Below are 21,384 nucleotides of genomic sequence, written 5' to 3'. Positions count from 1 at the left end.
CGCACGAAAATGCTTCGTCTTTGAGACACAAGATGTTGAAATTTGAAAAAATCATATTTTCTTAAATAGACCTGAAAATGACAGTGAAACATAACCTACAAAGTGTGTTGTCACTGCTACTCAATGCCTACTAGCGCAAAGCATTGCTTTGTACCTACTGACAGAGGCTGTGTTGGCATGTGTTAATTTTCGAACATATTCAGGAAATCCACCAAAATTCTGAACAATTATAAACATTAAAATACTTTATCATTAGAAAATACGGTGAATTTTCAAACAATTTACTACGAATACTACATTTTAAAATGCATGATTATTAATATTAATGACAGCAAGTGCTTTTGTTTCGCTACTAAAGCATGACTACTTGATTTTAAGAATTCTTCGATTTTTACCTTCTGCATTTTTTAACATATAATTGTGACTCCTGTAGAGTGAATTTCTGAATTACATTAGCACGAAAAAACGTAACCATAAAAAATCAATTAAATCAAACAAACGTGGATGCACTTACCAGAGAATTATTCAAATCGCATCTGTGGCCCTTGCTTGTCCCTTTGATGAGCGTACAATGTGGGCCTTCGTAGAATTTCTTGGATTTCGCTTTCAAATTGCCGGGAATCCGACTTTCCGTAATCAAAGTAGCTACAGACACCAGAACATCACCCCCGTCTTTATTGTTTGTTTTTGTGTCGAAACTTAAACTATGCATCTGTAAAAAAAAAACAGGACTATCGTCAAATAATTGTATTCCCGTTTTCTGAGACTATTATTAAACATCGTTAAATGGGAAAAAATATTAAAAGAAAAACTGTTTGCAGTGTTAACTTTGTCGCCCACACTGTCATAATAAAGTTATTCTGTAATATGTAATATTATAAATTAAACAATCCAATTAAATAACTTATTTTAGACTTAGATACCACGATTGAAGTTGTCGGTAATATAGGATTCAAAACGCAAATATTCTGGACGAAAATGAGTACAGTTTACTCAATTAGTAAAAACAAGGAAGTGGCAGTCAGATATCAGCAACTGACAAGAAAAGTCAGATAAAATAAAGAAACCACAATAATATTGTTTCCTAGCCATGTTATCTATTATAGTGTTCCTCAAATTATTATTTTTAAATTAAATAGTCGATTCGTTTTTAAACTGCGTTTAATCTCTTGTCTACGCCGTTACTGGGCAGCTCCCGAATTCCGTTGTATGTGCGTGCTTATCATTATTGTTGTTGTTATACTTTCAATTCATAGTTTTCAGTTTATTGGTTTACGAAAACATGTTTGTAGTAGAAAGTTATGAAATTATCATCGGAATTTCAAAACTTTCTGCGAAATATATTAGTTTTTCGGTACGGTGTTTGTGTATCTTCATTGTTATGTGTGGTATTATGAAAAAATGTATACAAATCAAGAGTTGATATTTGACAATGAAATTACGAAAAAATAGGTTAAAAAAAGTTCCTTTTTACAACGGAATTTGAGAAAACAAACTTATGGCCATATACAAGTATGTTTTTAAATTTCAAAGGTTAGCTAATAGCTATCGTATAATTTTGACCCCCATTCAAAATTACAGCTTGCAAATAAAAACTAAAAAACAGTCGAATAAATCAATTGAATGAAAACGAAAACAATAAATAATGTAGATAATACTATAAATAAATTGTAAAAATTGCCACCCGATGTGTTGATACGTAGGCAAGAATATTCAAGAACAAAATTACAACTAGCTAAATAAAATTTATTGACAAATAAAAGTCAAATAACAAGATAAAGAAACGCCAAGAAATTTAATAAAAGTAAAGAGTAAAACTCTGTAGTAAATATGTATATTTAATAAGAATAAAGTAATAATAATTATAGCACACAATTAACTTTCATTTCACTAACCTTAGTAGATTATGCAATTTAACAGCTAGATTTCCTGTTTCCTATTATACTGTGCAATTCTGCAAATTATTACACTACGGTTGTATTCTAAAACTAGACTGATCCCTTACTCGGTACCTTTTTGCAATAAGTTGATTTCTAAGAAGGAAATTACTGCATACAGTCTCACTGAACTGTATTATATTAAAAATAATAATACCATATCATCTTTCTGCCATAAGACTGATCAATAATAGTTAAACTACCTGCAAATCAAGGGTTTTCACTAATAAATGCATAAATCAATTAAGAACCGATAATCCGTCTGCAGTACTGTGTAAATGTCTGGGTTTATGGGCACGTAAATAATAACTAGATACATCTTTAGGTCTTCACTAAAGGATTAGCAGGTATACGTGATTTATCAAGGGTCAATATAACTTTTATCACTGAATTTCAATGAGCACAAACAACTTCTATTTATAACTTAGATGATGATCGATGAATGAGTTTTTCTAATGAAATAAAAAGAAAGTTTACAATATTTTGTGTTAATTTGTTAACCAATTGCAATTTGCACCTATACTATATATAATATTGAGTCAACATGTCTCAATATTTTGTTAAAAGTAATATTTTTAATTAGTAAATATACAGTCCACTTCATCAAGTTTGTTTTAATAAAGTGAATCAAGTTTTTATGCTATCATAGTGGTAGTACAGTGTTTTTAAGCCATCATAGTGGCAGTACAGTAAGCGAAACTGTACATCCAGGATACACAATTTTGGAAAACATTTGTATAGTTTCATCTGGTACATATCAGGAATTACCAGCGAATACAGTTCATGCCTCAACAATTTATCATGCTGTCTGTTGTCGACAGTAGACGTTGAACGATCATTTTCCCTACACAAGTTAATATTAAGTCTCTTAAGCCTTGTCTCAACGCTAAGGTTTATCGGGTAAGTGGTGTCATTTTTTATATAGGTATTTTATCGTCTACTTAGTATTGCTCTTTGGTAATAGTACTATGTTGCGACATATTTTCTGTAAACATATTAATATTTTCATCCGTAATCTGACTACGGTCCTGTTAAACTCCGCGCCTCACTAAGCCTACCAATACGTTACAAAAATAAATACTAAAAGGAGTTAACTTATTAGCGATATTCGTTGTACAGTTCGTATTAACTTTCATAGCTGAATAATATTTAGCAACAATTCACCTCATTTAACCGTCAGTAAAACTAAATCACGCGACATTTTTTTTTTTCAAGAGGAAGGGCTTGAACAACCTTCATCCAGGGGTCAAGGGCTTTCATTAAGTAAATTGATCTTGTGCTCGAGCCCAAACGTGCAGCATATGTCAGATGGGTCTAAAGCAGCTGATTGTTATCCCCCCCCCCCCTAAGGTAAACTCCCTGACGTCAATACATTCCGAGCTACCCATTGGACGGGGAGTCCTATTTTTTAAGTGTTGATGTTGCCACATTCACAGCTGATCAGGCGTGCAACTGCGCTCTGTTGCCGGTTGTTTTTTTTTCTCGCTAGGGCGTGGAAATTCGCTTACGCGGAAAATTATGTTCGACAGAATGAAATCAATGTCATTCCAATCTATTGGTGTAATGATATATCATTGTTTTATACGTGGCAAATTGTAAAAATTAAATCGAATGTGTTGTAAGTTCTCGAATTAACGATTAGTGGTCCAAAGTCCACAGGAACGAATCTACACATGCGTTATAATTGTTTCTAAATTATCTAAATTACGTAATTACGAATAATAACTCGTGTCAAAAGAATTCAAAACGAGATAAAAGTACCAAAGTTAAATATTGTAATATTCAAAATCTCCCACATACCGACTGTGTCATCTATTCATTAACATTTGCATTCTAGTTGATCAATCAAGTAATTCGGTGATTAATAAAAAATGGACAGGATGATCGCGCTGACTAAATCTGGCATCGTAGCACACGAATTAGTATGAATCAAGGTTACCTTTACACGTGTTCAGAGTTTTATTCGATTTCAACTTAGAAAATCTTTTGCCAAGGAAAACTGGCAAGATGTTTTGATAAATTATTATTATCTTAGGCTCTGAACTGGTGAAAATTAAGCACCTGCTTAATTTTAAAGATAATATAAAAACAATACAAGCAACTTAACATATATCTCTACTCATACAATTGACAGAAAAATTAAATGAATTAATATTCAAATACTTGCGGTGATATAGGTATCTATATGGAATTATCTAATAATTGGAAGTTATCAGTGGTGTTAAGTATACTTAACAGATAGGTATTTTTTGGCGAATTAGTAGCTACAACCTTGGAATTTTTAATAAATTTATGTATTTAACCGACTGGCTTGCTTAATTTAAAAATATATTCCATTCCCGTTGCATATGGGCGAAGCATAGATGGCAGTTCCGTCTGTAAACAATCACCAAGGCTGGGTATATTAATTAATACACGTGTGTTAACTTTACAAGTGGAATAAAACACTATATCAATATAGTTTTAAGGAAAATATTTGAAACGACAACTTGGTGCAGATAAAACCTAGAACTTTTCTACAATGCTCAATTTAAAAAATGTTTGTATTTTTTATCCTGAAAATACACTAAATGTAAACAATTAAAGGATCAAAAGAATTTCCGAAATTTTTCCGTGATTTTTGACAGACTGTATTTAAGTGAAAAATGGTCGTATCGAGAATTAAAAAAAAGAATTTTGAAGCTCTAAGGTTCTAGTTTTTAGATCTTTCGAACGAAAATTTTTAGGAGCTACGGTTATCATGTAATTCTAATAGCGCGACAAAAAATTGTGCAAATTTTTTTATTTTTTTTCCGAGTTTATGGACTTGGAAAAATTTGTTTCAGCTAAGCCATTGCATGGACCAGATAGGTTGTTTATTCAGCTTTAATATCCTTATTTTTTAATTTCGATACTACTATTATTCATCGAAATATCGGACTTTTAATGGTAAAGGATTTTTTTGTCTTCAATCATGATATTTCGGTGACAAATGGTTCTACAGAGAATTGAAGAGCAGTTTCGAAAACTGTAATAAATGTCCTAAGAAAAAAAAAACGAAGTTAACTTTAATCTAAATCTAAAAATAAAGTATGTTAAAAAAATCTGTTAGACAATGACACCTAAACAAAACAATAGACCACAATTACCTTGTATGTGCATGGAACAACAAAGTCTAAATAAAACCCTCAATAATTGATATTGCGATGACAATATTGATCCGGCAAAAGGTCAAGTGGACGAGGAGGATAGAATGGCTTCAAATCAATCTATTTTCGTTTCATTAGAACTTGTATCAACTGTTCTAAATCCGTTTGAATCGCTATGGTTCTGTAACTTCCTCTTTCACATTAAGAAAATCGAGATTATGCTGCGACGTGGTTTAAATTAAAAGCGATAGTGCCTTTAAGATTATTAAAAAATTAAGTGGGAATACATTTTTCACTGGCAAGCCAATAAGGAAAATAACATGAAATGTGTTGAAATAAGCATCTAGAGAAGAGGTCAATGAACTGATCGTTCAGGGAAAAGAACAATTTCTCCTTTCGTCCCCTCATGTGAGGGTCTACGTTCATATAGATTAATGCTCCATCCTTTTTCTCCCTAATTTCGCGTGTGTAATTCTACCAAAGCTAATATGCTGCGATATCGAGATTTATACACAAATATAATTACTTCGTCGAGGAAATTCGTCCAAATCGAAACACTAACATGACAGGATATTTCTAATAATAAGGAGAACGCCAGTACCGGTGATTTTTTTCCAAAATAATTACCCTTCCATTAAACCCGCCCCTGATTAATATAAACCGACCTTGAACTAGGACAAACATGAGGCATAACTAATAATTTGCACCTACTCGTTATATTCTGAACACTTGTTGCTTTGTTACTTAAGGTTACTAGATAATTACAATATTCTTAAAACGGCCAGCTCAGATAAACGATTTCAATATGTCGAACAAAAAAAAAACTCTTGTTTATAAAGGATTTTGTTTCATAGAATCTAACTCCGGTATCTACGATTGTTTCATACCTTCTTATGATTAGAGGTCAAGATACCTATGCCATTGAAAAAAACGTTTTATCTAAGAACACAGGGTGTTCCATTATTTAAAAATTCCAAACTATATCCCAACGTCAAAATAGTAAAAAGTATAGTCATCATCGATGAATAAATCAAACCACACGTTTACTACTTTTTGATCATCTGTAAAATACTTCCATTGAAAAGAAAATCGATGTGTCTCAGATTTTTTTAATTCCGATATTTTCCAGGTGGAGAATTTTAATTAGAACACCTTGTATATATTTAAAGTATCGCCTACTTGAATATTTAGTAGCAATGGCCACTACATTTTTTACTTACATTTGGAAAACAATTCGCATCTATTTCGATTCATGGCAAATCTTCTACAATGAGGAGACCCCCAAAGCAATTTGAAGCTGCGACGCCTCTGCGCGCAAACAAGAAAAACAAAAAATGAAAACAAAACTTATTTCAACGATCCGTATCGACATCGCAACAGGTTAAGCGGAGGGTAGTGATAAAGCATAGAAAAAAAATTGCCTGACGTTAAGATACGGATAAAAAAATTAATTAACATTACTCAGCATAAAATGCATGTTAGTTCTGTCTGTTAAATTTATCTGCTTTAATTTCCACTTATTTTAGTCCGGAAAATGCAAGAAAGATAATGTTCTGGTTTTATTGTGTATGGGTATACCATAGATCACAAATGAAGACAAAATTTGGTAGAATAATGATTTAACTAGTACTTTTAATAGTCGATACCACGATTCTCGCGTTTCGTTACAAAAAATTAAAGAGATAATCAAAGTAATATATCTCTTAAATAGCGATATCGCTAGATTAATTAAAACGCGATTTTGCATTATTTAAACAGTGTCTCCTTGCCACCAAATTATCTACTACGCAGTTCAATTGGCTCAATGACAGTACTGCATATAAAACATGAAATAATAAAAAAACAAGACAATAGCGAGTCTTTATAGGGTGTCCCAAAAATGTGTCTCTTCAATATATCAGCAATTTTAATTTTGATTGTTAGTCCAAGCATTCTGCGGATTAATGTTAAATTTGCAGAAATTATTACCTGGACAAAAAAAATATGACCGTATAGAAAATTAAATTTTAAATTGAGTTTCTTGTTCTTTAAACTCGATCCAATATGGCGAACATGGTTAAAAAAAATCGCAAAGTTGAAAAAAACGGTTTTTCTAAAATAACTAAAAAAATATAGCACGGATTGAAAAATTTTAAATGAGAAAGTTGTAGGTTTTAAAAAGATCTATCGACTGATTTTTTGAAAGTATCGATTGCTTTGTTACTTTTCGAGATATATCGAAAAAACCGTTAAAAATCTTCTCTTTTCTCTTCTTCTATAACTCGTTTACATTTACGTGCCCATATTTGCTATTTACTGCAAGCATAGCCCGCGGCAAGCCAAAAAAGTACATTTTTGAAAAATTTAAAAATATTAATTATTTTTCGAGATATATCGATTTTTTGAAAAAAAGGCGCTCTCGAAAATTGGCCAGATCTTCTCAGCGGATAGCCCTACAGTAACGATTTTCGGTTTATTTTCTTCGTAAAGAGTTATATTATCATGCTGTTAAAAAATGTTGACGATTTTATTAATTTTAAGGATCAAAAAATGACTGAAAATGTTGCACTTTTTTTGGGTATGTTTTTTTCAAATAACTATTTCAATTTTTATTATTTTTTTGTACTTAATCTGGGGTAGCTAAACACGAATATTATAGCATTTTCGCCTTAGAAGCAAAATAGACCCGTAAATGTTTAGTTTTCTTTCTTTAAAAGTCATTTTCATAAAATAAAAATTGAAATAGTAATTTGAAAAAAACATACCCAAAAAAGTGCAACTTATTCAAAGTCATTTTTTGATCCTTAAAATTAATAAAATCGTCAACATTTTTTAACAGCATGATAATATAACTCTTTACGAAGAAAATAAACCGAAAATCGTTACTGTAGGGCTATCCGCTGAGAAGATCTAGCCAATTTTCGAGAGCGCCTTTTTTTCAAAAAATCGATATATCTCGAAAAATAATTAATATTTTTAAATTTTTCAAAAATGTACTTTTTTGGCTTGCCGCGGGCTATGCTTGCAGTAAATAGCAAATATGGGCACGTAAATGTAAACGAGTTATAGAAGAAGAGAAAAGAGAAGATTTTTAACGGTTTTTTCGATATATCTCGAAAAGTAACAAAGCAATCGATACTTTCAAAAAATCAGTCGATAGATCTTTTTAAAACCTACAACTTTCTCATTTAAAATTTTTCAATCCGTGCTATATTTTTTTAGTTATTTTAGAAAAACCGTTTTTTTCAACTTTGCGATTTTTTTTAACCATGTTCGCCATATTGGATCGAGTTTAAAGAACAAGAAACTCAATTTAAAATTTAATTTTCTATACGGTCATATTTTTTTTGTCCAGGTAATAATTTCTGTAAGCATTTCTCTATAATGCTTGGACTATGTCGTCGATTTATTTCGCCAAAGAGATATAAATTATTTTCATAAATCTAAGTCAGCATCACTAAAATATGTGGGTTTTAATACCCCTTTGTTTTACGCATATTTTGTATGCGCCTTTCCAAAATGATCCCACAATTATTTTAATTTGCAAACTGCTAAATGTTTGCATCAACAGGATGTTTTTGTAAATCAAAACATCATACCAATTCGTAATTGACGCAAAACTGTCGACAATTCTTAAATTTTACAGATATGTGTGAATGATGAGTATCCGATTACCATGAAATTTAGAAAATTTCTACTTTACTGATACCTAATAACAGATTAAATCTTGAACAAACATTATCAAGGAAAGTGACAATAACTCAATTTTATCAACCGTTAAGTAAATCAATCTTATTAAGATTTTTCCTATTACAATTCCAAATCTGTTACCTATTGTTTAACAACCGAAAAATTAGTTAAAGGAATACGTTAGACATGTATCATTAATTCACTTTAAGTCGAGAAAGGAAAGGGTAGAATAGTAGTTAATATTATTTAAATTACGGTTACGTGTGGGTATGTGGCTCCCACTGATGTCAAAAACACCAAATAAATAACCGACATTGTTAAAGGACTAGATATACATTCAAATATACAAGGTGGAAATAAATAAATGTGAAAAAATTAAGTTGATCCTCGCTGATAATTAACAAGACGTCTTTCATGTAACAAAATTAACAGGGACATAAAAAATAATCATTCAAAGAAATATCCTGCATTCTTGCTATCCTATTATCACCCTTGACAAAAACTAACAAAACAAAACATGTAAAAACGGTTACTACAAGGAGATCTTTTTATTTCTACATTTTACGATTGTTTCATCAGGTAGGCTCTTTAATTGTTTCACGTTATTTATTTACACTCTATAGATGTACAACTTTTTCCATTTTGCCTTAATATGCTCTGAGAATTTGAGACCGAGACAAATAAACGATAACCTATTTTAAACACGAAAAATCTTGAAAATTATCTGGGCCTCCGTTAAACTATAATAAACCGCCATGAAAATTCAAGCCTATCCACAATATTGCGATTAATTACAGAATAATGCAAATAAAAAAAAACATGCCGATATGTGTGCAGTTGAAAGCTATGGAACGCAGTTTAATGTGCTGTGGTGAATATTGAAATAATTATATACTCTTTGGGTTCCTACATGGCCATATTTTATTCCCAATAGCGGTGGCGTGCGAGTGGTTTGAGGGGTATAATAGGATGTTCGTCACATATTCAGATATTGCCATAAAATAAAATAATGTGGCGAAAGGCTTGACCCGTATTTTTTTAATGTTGCAAGATATCGTTATTCAAGTGGTAATTAAAAAAAAATGTAAGAGTGAAACAAATTTGGCGGTCACTAAAACCTCATACCACTGTCTCTTTTTATGTATTAATGTAGACACAGAATAGTTACTTTAATAAGAAGTTTTCGATAATGTATGGCTATAGTTTAGCACGTCATAAGTCAATAACAATGGCGTACGATTCGAATAAGAATCTTTAAAATCAAATAGAAATTTACTTTCATTGTAAAACAGTAAGTATAATAGGGTGGACCAAAAAACAACAATATTTTTTTTCCGTGTCTCTTGTGAAAATATGTTAGTTTGTCATGTCAAAAAAAAATTTTTAGTGGTCGCTCAAGATTTTTAAAAATTTCCAAAATCGTCAAAAATATATTTTTTTTCGTTATTTTATCATTTTCTAGGTTGAAAAAAATCTCGATTCTGAAAATTTCAAATCGATATTTTAATTTCTAAAGGTCTCTCATAATTATTTTAACTTTCAAAGTAGTGTACCTATGTTTTCGAGCGACCTCTAAAAATAAATATCAACGAACGAATAATTTTGTTTATTGAATTTGATGAACGAAAGAATAGAAATAAATCACGACACTTAAATTTTAAAAAATTATAAATATTTGATACAGTGAGGTAGTAAATTTTGCCTCGAGAAATTTTTTAAATGTCTCGTGATTTACTTCTATTCTTTTGTTCATCAAATTCAATAAAAAAAAATATTAGTGACCTTTGGAAATTAAAATATCTATTTGACATTTTCAGAATCGAGATTTTTTTTCAACCTAGAAAATGAAAAAAATCGAAGAAAAAAATTAAATTCTTGACGATTTTCGAAATTTTTAAAAATCTTGAGCGACCTCTAAAAAGTGATTTTTTGAGGGGGCTCTTAAAACATGATAAACTAACATATTTTCACAAGAGACACGAAAAAAAAAGATATTCGTTTTCTTTGGGCCACCCTAAAGTATAGTGACAAAACACCCCATTGAGGGGTATGTTAAAAGTCAAAATTTCTTAAAAGTCATAATGATTTTGTGAACGCCAAAGAATAAGGTGAATTTTTCGAGAAAAACGATGATAAAGCTCTTTGTTCACATAAGACGGTTGATTTAAAAATATTAACATGAAAGAATATGTTACTATGGATTCAGTATAATCTGACAACAAAAATTTTAATACCTACCTATATCGAACAATGAACTCGTAAATAGTTTCAATATAAAATTTAAAAAAAATACGAAAATTTCCAAGACAGAATGTTTTAATTTCAATATTTGTCATAGTTTAACAAATACAATCTAAAAACTCTAATACAGAAATCATGGCAATCAATAATCGATTAAGTAGCAATTTTAGTTTTCCCAAATCCTAAAATAGAAACGATTTTGTTATTCCAACGTTTAGTGAAGGTTACCTGATCAACTTTCCATAAATAAATTAATTTATTGCCATTTTTTACGGAAATGAACAACTATTTAAAGACTAAAAAAATGCAGAAAGCTTGAATTAACGAATGCATGCATTAAATACATAAACAAAACACCTCCACGCCTGAAAAATTATGGGATGTTTCGGGTCTTTTTGGGACACCCTGTATATTAAATAGCAGAATTGGACCGAGCACATTACCCTGGCGTATATCAAATAAAAAGGCAAATCTAAGATCGTCAACGTATTGGTTTCGTGAAATCCTACACCATTTATCTGAAACTTTTAGAGGAACTCAATCTTGAAAAGTTATTGGAAAGTTGGTGTCTTTTTGGGCCACCCCATACATAAACATAAAGCTTCCAGAAAAAATCACGATATATTTTGAAACGACTATATTAAAAACATGTTTTGAACGTGACTAAATCAACAGTGGCTTTTTACTAAATTTGTTTTAAAAAAACATATAGGATGTTCCTTAATGATATGTGAATATTTAACGGTGTGATTCTACATGGAAAGTTTATGTTGTTTGCTTTATAAACTATGGTCCAAAAATGTTCCGTTGCGAAAATACGGTGTGTTAAAAGTTTTAGGAAAAAGACGGAAATTAATTAAAATTTTCGAAACAGCTCGAGACATTTCAGTGATATTTAATAGGTGGTTAATAAAGTTGCATGTTTTTCAATGCAAACACAATTTTTAGCTCTAACAGTGNTTATTAATTATTTATTTTGAGTTTTAAAGATATTGACTCGAAATTTGAAAAACGCTTTGGAGAGATAATTGTTCATTTTTTGGAATATTTCTACTTGCACCAGTGACGTTCGTGCGAGAATGCCACAACTTTTTTAATAAAAAAATGGTACGCCACTGACCTTTTCCCGTTTTGAAATTTTTTTAGACATCCGCCATCAATTCTGAATGAAATTGGTCTCTTCAATTTTTTTCGTAGGATGCACCGTTTTTGAGGAAAAAATAAAACATATTTTATTGCAGGTTTTGTTAATATTTTATTTAAATTTGGAAGTAGAAAAATTTGGATGACTAAAAAAAAGCACATTTATCCCTCCAAAGCGTTTTTCAAATTTCGAATCAATATTTTTAAAACTCTTTGAAATAATTAATAAAAATAAATAAAAAATTAAAATTTAAACACTCTGTATCTCGGAAACGAAGCATATTTCGACCTACGTTTAAGTATATGAACTTTTCTTCACAACCACCCCCTAAAATATTTCGCACTTATTTACAAACACCCTGTATACATGGGCCCAATTTCAAATTATTTAACATACTAATTTTTAAATTATTTAAAAGAATTAATATGTTTTTAAGTTTTAACACCCTGTATCTTTTTAACGAAGCGTCCTAGATAAAAACTTTACAGAAAGACTCCCCCTAAAATTCACCAAAGAATACGAGGTTTCATTTTTGGTCGCCATGATCACCCTGTATGACTTCATTTGAATTTTTTTTTAAAGTTGTCTTTGAAATGGAGTAAAAATACGAAAGCTAATAATGTTTTTTAAAAAGTGTACGTAATTTCATCAATTTCAGTTTCTATTATTGATAATTATTACTGTTGTATTNTGAAATGGAATAAAAATACGAAAGCTAATAATGTTTTTTAAAAAGTGTACGTAATTTCATCAGTTTCAGTTTCTATTATTGATAATTATTACTATTGTATTTGTTTATATGGTGTAGGTATTTCCTGCAGTATCAACAGTTACAAGATTTGTTTGTGGAGCTGAATATCTTTTGTCTTTGACTTCATTTGATAATATTTTCTAGAAAAATTTTTTAAATTTATATGATTTAGTTTAACACCTTCAAAATAGAGGGGCAAAACAGCGAAATCCTAAACAATCTCCTATAACGGGCTCCCTTTTGTAGAAAACTACTTTCCTACGGTTTCTAGCGAATCAATTATGTTCGATTGAGGTGCACGTCGTTCGACGACAACAGAAAAAAAAACAAACAACGACCATCGTCTCCGACAGGTTGCGTTATTCGCAGAATGAGCACGACGGCGTTGTTGTGGTAGTGAATGCCCTCCGTATTTTGACCCGAACGTCGTCTGGTACGTCGACCGTCGGGAGGTTCAACATCCCTCCCGATCGACGGTGAAGTACGAAAAAGCAATCTGTATTAAGTTCGGAAAACGACGACCTTTGTGGGCATTCCACCGAATGATACCTACACGGGGCGACTGGCATATACAGGGTGTCGCTAACAGATCTGGACAAAATTCTACATTGGACTGAGTGCAATTAATTTATTATACCAAGCGATCACACTAAATGTTACCAAAGATATTAAAATTTACTTTCATTTGATCAAAATTACTTTCCGTTTTCTTAGATTTCCGACCGACACGATCTGTTAATTCAGATACGTGCGTACTTCCCGTGTGTGCTTGCTGTTGTATTTATTTGTGTTCGCCGATTGTGTTTTTATTTGAATTTATCGTTAATTTTCTAAATAATGAGTGTTTTTCAACGCTAATCATCTGTTAACTGTTAGTTTTGTGGTAAGGAAGCAAATAACGATGGTTTCTTCGATATAAAGTACTCGAACTGTTTTAGATTAGCAAATAGTGTTTTCGTTAGAAGACGATAAATTTATTGTAGAGGCCTACTTTCGGAGTTGTCAACGAGATGAAAATGGATGGAATTATTCAATCCACTCATGTTTTTTTGCAAATCCACTTTTCCAAATCATTAAACCGAAGATTATAACTTTTTTACTCAGCATATTTGACGTTTGGTGACATGATTCAGAAATACTGGCAGTGTTTGTAAAGGGAAGTCACCTGGAATGTCATATAGTTCAGTACAGAAACCTACAATAAAATTAAAAATTACATAATACATATCTGTACTTTTTTACCGATGAGGCATGGTTTCATCTTAGTGGATATATAAATTCACAAAATTATCCCAGTGGTATGCGGAGAATCCACACGTGTTGATGGAAACGACTTTACATCCTGTTAAAAAAGAGTTTGGATAACCATATCTAGGAGAAGAATAATTGAACCTATTTTCTTTGAAGATACTGCTAATATGGGGCAACACCACACACAGCTAACACAACACTGGAGTTCCTAAGAGAATTTTATGACGATCGCATTATTAGTCGAGGCTTATGGCCTCCAAGATCTCCGGACTTAACTCCCTTAGATTATTATCTCTTTGGAACATTAAAAAATTCTATATACGTAAACCGATTACACACAGTGGATGAACTAAAGGACGCCATAATAAATAAATTGGCTAATATTACAGAAAATGAATTACATAATGTATTTGACAGTTTAAGAAGGCGAATAAATCTATGTATACATACCGAAGGCAGACATGTTGAATATTCATTATAAATAAAACTGTGATTAAAAATATTAAATATTTTTAATCATCTTCATTTCAATGTTTAAATAGTTGTTAGAAATTATAACACATTAATTACAAAAATTATCATTACTGGTAGGGGCAGAATTTTGGTTAAAATTAAAAGTACATATTCACTTTTTTTAATTTTAAACCAATAAAGCAATTATTTTAAATTTTCTTATAGGTAACATGCTCTTTTTATGTTAGAATTTAAGAAATTTTAAATCGATTTTTTATTTGCATTTCCAAATGAAGAAAGTAAACATAAATTCATTAAAAAATTGTTGCTTTTTGAAGTTCGCATAAAAAAACAATTTTTAAAAATCGATTCTTATGTTAGTTTTGAGGTTAATAATAACAATAATATCTAAATCATTTTTATTTTATCTATTCTGTTAACAAATTAATAACCCCTCAAATTAATTAATGCCAACATTTCTGCTTTTTGTGTTCTATGTTTGTGATTAAAATGAATATGTGACCCTATCGCTACTGCATTTAACCCGCCGCTGAACGAAATAAATCACTGTCGGTGTTGCCAACTACGAAGAGTGAAAATAATAGGAGAGCGGAACACAAAATATTTGTTCTGGATCTCTCTGTATATATTTTTTTGACTGAATTATGTTACCGAAAATGGTGAACATTTCCTATAATTCTCCGGAAAGACCAGGCCATTACAAATTTCTCGACCTCGTTGCTTTTTTGTTATCAAATGACACTAAACGCCAAAAAAAAGAAATAGAAAATACGGTCCTGCACGTTCCACAGATTAGTCCAAAACACAAACAAATACGGTGCCTATATTTACCGAATTCTTGATAATTAGTCTACGGTACTTTTTCCACGGCATAACGTACAAATATAACGCGGGAGGTAAAGAAACCACCTGGCCTATATAATATTCTCTTTTTTATTGTACGTGGCATGTATATAGAACCCGTCTAAAATTAGTAACGGCTCTGAACAGATGCACTTGTTAATTCATCCGTTTTGCAGCGCTGAAAACTTCAATAACGCCGGAGTTTTCTCGGAAAATCCAAGCTGGTATAACCTGAAACGCCGAATTTCAGCCAAGAAATTCGGATGAATCGCAAAGAACTCAATACAGGGTCGCCGATATACAGGGTGATTCATTAATAATTGTACATACGCTAACTGGATAAACCTGGGCTGAAAATATGAAGAACTGACACAACGTTTAGATAAAATATGTCTCCTTACGGAGTTACAGGGTGTTTTATTTAAAAAATTTTAAATGATTTTTGTCCACCACTAACCCTGTTTGATATTTCCCTATCAAACTTGGTAAAAAGTTTAAATACTTTAGAACGTATTAGAAAATGCTATAAAATCGTTCATGGCTACTACCAGAGCTCTACGCGACTGGCGGAATTTTTATTTTGGTACAATTTTTCAATTCTTTAATACTTTCTATGCAATTAACCTACTGTTCCTTCATAGCGGTAAAGTTATTATTTCTAGAGATTTTAAAGTAAAACATCATCATTTTCAAAAAATCAATCATCTAGGGTTTCTTAAAATCTATTACAATAAAGAAAAAAGAAATATTCAAGATCAATCAAGTCATATGACCCTATTTTATAAACAGAAAATTAACTTCTGAACGATATTTATTACTTTTGCAAGAACGTATTATTCCAGATCTTAGACGATTATTTCCGAACAATAACAATCCCAATTTACCGGCAGAATAAATATGATGGGGCCCTCCACATTTTGGATGTGTGGTACGGACACATCTAGATGAAACTTTTAATAGATCGGACGCAGAGCGGCAATTGAATGGCCAACTAGGACTCCCGATATGACCCCACTTGACTTTTTTCTGTAGGGTCACATAAAAAATGTAGTCTAAAAAATACGCCGCGAATTATCGAAGAATTGTAGGAAAGGATATGGCATGAAAAATTTCCACTATTCTTCCCGGCACCCTTTTACATTCACAAAATTTTGTTCAGCGAATTCATTACTGTTAAAAGGTAAATGGTGAACACTTTGAGCACCTGATATTTATTGTTTATTAAAACTTGTTTTCACTCTTTTTTCTTATTCTGGCATAACTATTGTTTTCATAAAATTTAAAATATTCAGAACCCTAACTATTATCCTTTTTCATTTCCTGTAAAAAACTAATAGATAATAAAATTAACTAATACCCATATCCTCCAACTTGTTATTTAAAAATAAATATCCATAATTTAGTTATTTTTCTTTTATTTTGAGAGTAGCAAAAAGTTACTCTTAATGTTCGATATCTCGTTATCACGAAAATGTTTAGGAACACGAATTTTGTTTAGAATTTCAAGAATAATTGATTGAAATATGGAATAATGTACAGGTTGTCCCATTAAAGAAAAAGCAACTTTATTTCGCCATGACTTTTTGTCTGATCCTGTATACCTTGTTAATTTTTCTTTACTGTAATAGATTTTAAAAAAACCCTAAATCGTTTATGTCTTGTGATTTTTCGATAGGTCTCATACTTTAGGAGATAATCGATCGTATAACGTTCATATAAGATGTTATATTCGTCAGAGTGAAAGGGTGAAAGGGTTATGATTCACCTGGAATCATAAGCCTTTATTTACCGAGCGGAATAAGATAAAGAAAAGTCAAATTGCTGCTCGTGAATCACAACTGGTGATTCATAGGATGAGTGAAACATTATTTTACAATTTGTTAATTCATAAACCAGTGGGCGATGCACAAGAAATTATGAAAAAAAAAACAACTAAATAGCAATAAATTATTACCATTCATACAGGGTGACCCAATAAAAATAGAGTGATTAAATTATTTTTTTATGGAACACCATGTAATTTTAAATATTTTTCTGTGAAAAAAGTGCCACCTTTGTATCGATACAAAACCAAAATAAAACAGTGGGTTGAATGTTACCTCAAATTCATTAAAATTATATTTCGTTGTGAACAAAAATTTGTTATTTTGAATGAATACAGGCAAATGGAAATATATACAGGGTGGTCCAAAAAGACACGAACACTCGATAACTTTTTAAGAAAAATTGGTTGAAAGTCATTAGCGGTAAAAGTCGTTCTTCTGTGAATAACTCGAAAAAACGGTATTTGTAAAATTTTGGATGACACATTGATAGGATATCAGCCTCCAGAGCGGCATTTCATGAAATTCTAATTATTAACCTAACAATGTGTCAAAAAATTTGAAAATTATTGTCAACATCAATTTAATATTTTCAAGTTAGTCACCAATATGGTTTCTCGATTTTTTTTGCTAGGACTCGATTCTGAAATCTGGGGTATTCTGGGTTATTTTGGGATACCCTGTATAAAACAATATTAATACCGACTACAGTACGTCGGTAAAACAAACGCAATGGAGATAACGCCCTTGAAAAAATGATTTGGAAGACAATGTGAGATAGGGAAATAGGGAATAAGAAATGAAACAATAAAAGAAATTAAAAAATTTAAACAACGACCAATAACGAAAAAGTGAATTGCTATTACCATACTATAAACTACTAATGATAAAAATGGTATATAGGGAGAACCTGTAATCCAATTTACAGTATTAAAACTTGTTAATCTACCACAAGAATCATTGTATGTACCTAGAAGCATTTCATAAAGTTTCAAAGTAAAACCACCAGATATGCATTTCTTGTTCTGACATTCACAATCACAAATAACAATAACCACAAAGTAACCTCATTTTACGGTTTGAGCAATTTGATAAGGAGTTATTGGAGGCTGTTTCCATTGAGGACTCCCTGTAATATACTTGACGCTGCTATAAAATATACAGCAACTCAAGAAAAGGTTGAAAGAGAACTAGTTTAACTTTAAAAATAATTTACGACGATTAACCTACAGGACAAACTTTTTAAACATTTAATTTTAGACAGAGACATTTTGTTGTTTCATAAAAATAGCTGCAAAGCTCTCGTTCACTGACAGGTCGTTTCCATTTAGCTATTTATATTTTCCTACGCAAAAGAAAAACGTTTTTTCTCAAAATAATGCTGCGTTCTAGCCAAAGGACCATTTTTGGAAATAATAACCCAGGGGTGATGCAATCGCACAGAAAAAGAACAAAGAAAACGTTTTTAGTATCTAAACAATACATCAATTGATACAAATTAAAATTTCGCTCTACGAAATGAAACATGGAAGTGATCTATCTACGCTGTAATTTTAATTTTTTTTTAATTAATTTGTATTCCGACCTCGTTCTTGATTAGGCCACTAATTTATTCAAACCTCTTTTCAAAGTGTAATTTAATCGTAATGTAACGAAACAATAGCTCTTTCTTCCATCCTTCAATAAAACAAAGAATATGACAGGAGCCTCAATTTGTTAATGACTTGAAATTTATTCTAATGAATCATCAACTTACTTTAACACAAAGACATATTGTAAAGGTTTTATACAGTGTGTGAGAAGTTTGACTGCCATTACTACAGTATAAGTTGTATATTGCAGGGACGTAAGATTAACAGTTTTCAAAATACGGCGAGTATTAATATTGGGGAGTTTCATCACAACGTGACAACACCGCTTAACCTGCTGATGCACACCGTGTACACGCGGCAGACTTGTGTCAAGTAAATAGAGATTTACACCGGCAAATACTTTTTTCAGACGAAGCCACGTTTTGTCTCAATGATACAGTGAACCGTCAAACTTGGAGGTATCGAAGTCGGGAAAATCCTCATTGGATGGCAGAGACACATACCCAACACCCACAGAAATTAAATGTGTGGGCTGGAATAGTTGACAACGGAATAGTAAGGCCTTTCTTCTATGAAGGAACCTTTACAGGAGAAAGATATTTAGAGTTTTTACAAAATGACCTTGTTCCAGCGCTTGCAGTAATTTTTCCTGACGATAATGACCCCGATGACATCATATGGTTTCAGCAAGACGGTGCATCTCCGCACTAAGCGCGCCGGTTCGAGATTTTCTGGACAATTGATTTCCTAGGAGGTGGATCGGCAGACGAGGACCGATGGAATGGCCCGCGAGATCCCCAGATCTTACACCCCTGGACTATTTCTTATGGGGCTACTTAAGTCCAAAGTGTACTTTAATAGACCACATAATTTAGAAGAACTCCAAAATTGTATTATACAGGGTGTCCCGAAATAAATGCAACAAAATTTGGTCAGAAATTCTTAAGAAAAATTTAAGGGACCCGTATTTTTTATTTTTGATAAGTGCGGCCCCCTTTCGGAGATATAGCCCCCCGAAACAAGCCCCTAAAAATTTAATTTTTTTTATATCTCAGAGCTCTATCGCACAAGAAACACCAAATTTGGTACACATGGATTTTATGACATGTAGAATGCAATGCTGACAAGCTTCTTGGCAAGGGGCCCCCACAAGACACTTTTTCGGGGGCCCCCTTGCTTTTGGGGCCATCGAACTTTAGTTGGATATTTAATTTTTTTTAAAATTAGTAGCCCCTTAGAAACTCCAGGGAATTTAAAAACTTTTTTGTCTCTTAAAATTTTTTCGAAAAAAGCAGCGTTTTTCGAAAAAATGGTTAAATGTGATTGGATGCATATCGAGGTTCATATGAAATTTTAAAGTGTTAATCGTAGGTGGCTGGCATTCTCAATAAACAATCAACTTTATTCTGTGACAGTTGTCATTAACCAGTGTCAAAGTGTTACCATTAGTTGTCAGTAATCATTGTTCCCGAAAAAATGGTGAGATTTTCTGTCCAAGAAAGGGTACAAATGCACCTAATTTACGGGGAGGCTCGTGAAAATTCACGTCTCGCATGCTGATTGTACGCCGAGCGATTTCCTGCACGCATACTCCCATACCATTCAATGTTTGCACGAGTACATCGACAGCTAATTGAGACAGGATCCGTAGTTGTGAAAAAAACTAATTCATGGAGAAGTTATTTATTAACTCCCGAACAGGAAGAAATTATCTTAAATTTAATTGAAGAAAATCCCGAAATGAGCATAAGACGCGCGTCATCTTAACTTGAGATTCCCAGAACAAGAATACACCGCTTTATCAAACGACAACTGTTGAAACCTTTTCACTTTCAAAAGGCCCAGGAACTTAAAGTAGAAGATTTGCCACGAAGAAGAAATTTTAGCTTATGGGCTCTTCAACGTTACAACTTAAATCCGGGATTTATATGAAATTTTCTCCCCCGTTCTCCCGATCTAAATGCCATGGACTTTTTTTTCTGGGGGGCCATGAAGGATCGCGTCTATGCCGTACCAATTAGAACCCGGGAACAATTACATGAACGAATCCTTGCTGCGGCTGAAGAAATTAGACAGATTCCCAACATTCACACGAAAATACGTCAAAATTTCGTGTCACGTTTGCAGGCTTGTGTTGAACAAAACGGTTCTCACTTTGAACACGTTTTACGGAACTGATCAGTGTGATTTTAACAAACTTTTTAGAATTAAATTATTTAATCATGAAGTACCATTAATTTTGTTATTAATTTCCAAGTTTATTGTATCTTATTTTGATATTCACATTTTCTTATTAATTGTTAATGTTTAAATTGTGATTTCTTTAAATTAAAATTAAATTTCTTTAAATTGTGATTTTTTACAACTACTGATCCTGTCTCCATAAGCTCCCGATGATGGTTAATGACAACTGTCACAGAATAAAATTGATTGTTTATTGCGAATGCCAGCCACCTACGATTAACACTTTAAAATTTCATATGAACCTCGATATGCATCCAATCACATTTAGCCATTTTTTCGAAAAACGC

At 31.8% G+C, this 21,384-nt stretch overlaps 1 protein-coding gene across 1 annotated transcript in view; it reads right to left on the bottom strand.

Moving 5' to 3' along the window:
• Positions 1-21,384, bottom strand: part of LOC108904715 (protein FAM214A) — a 46,294-nt gene that overhangs the window by 16,624 nt on the left and 8,286 nt on the right. Inside the window, exon 2 of the mRNA XM_018707366.2 lies at positions 515-712. Within this exon, the coding sequence (XP_018562882.1) occupies positions 515-712 (198 nt within the window). The remainder of the gene's footprint in view (positions 1-514; positions 713-21,384) is intronic.

Source organism: Anoplophora glabripennis, unplaced genomic scaffold (assembly GCF_000390285.2).
Source record: "Anoplophora glabripennis isolate ALB-LARVAE unplaced genomic scaffold, Agla_2.0 scaffold206, whole genome shotgun sequence".
Taxonomy (NCBI): domain Eukaryota; kingdom Metazoa; phylum Arthropoda; class Insecta; order Coleoptera; family Cerambycidae; genus Anoplophora; species Anoplophora glabripennis.
The sequence above is the reverse complement of the archived record's forward strand: the minus strand, read 5'-3'. Positions and strand labels throughout refer to the sequence as shown.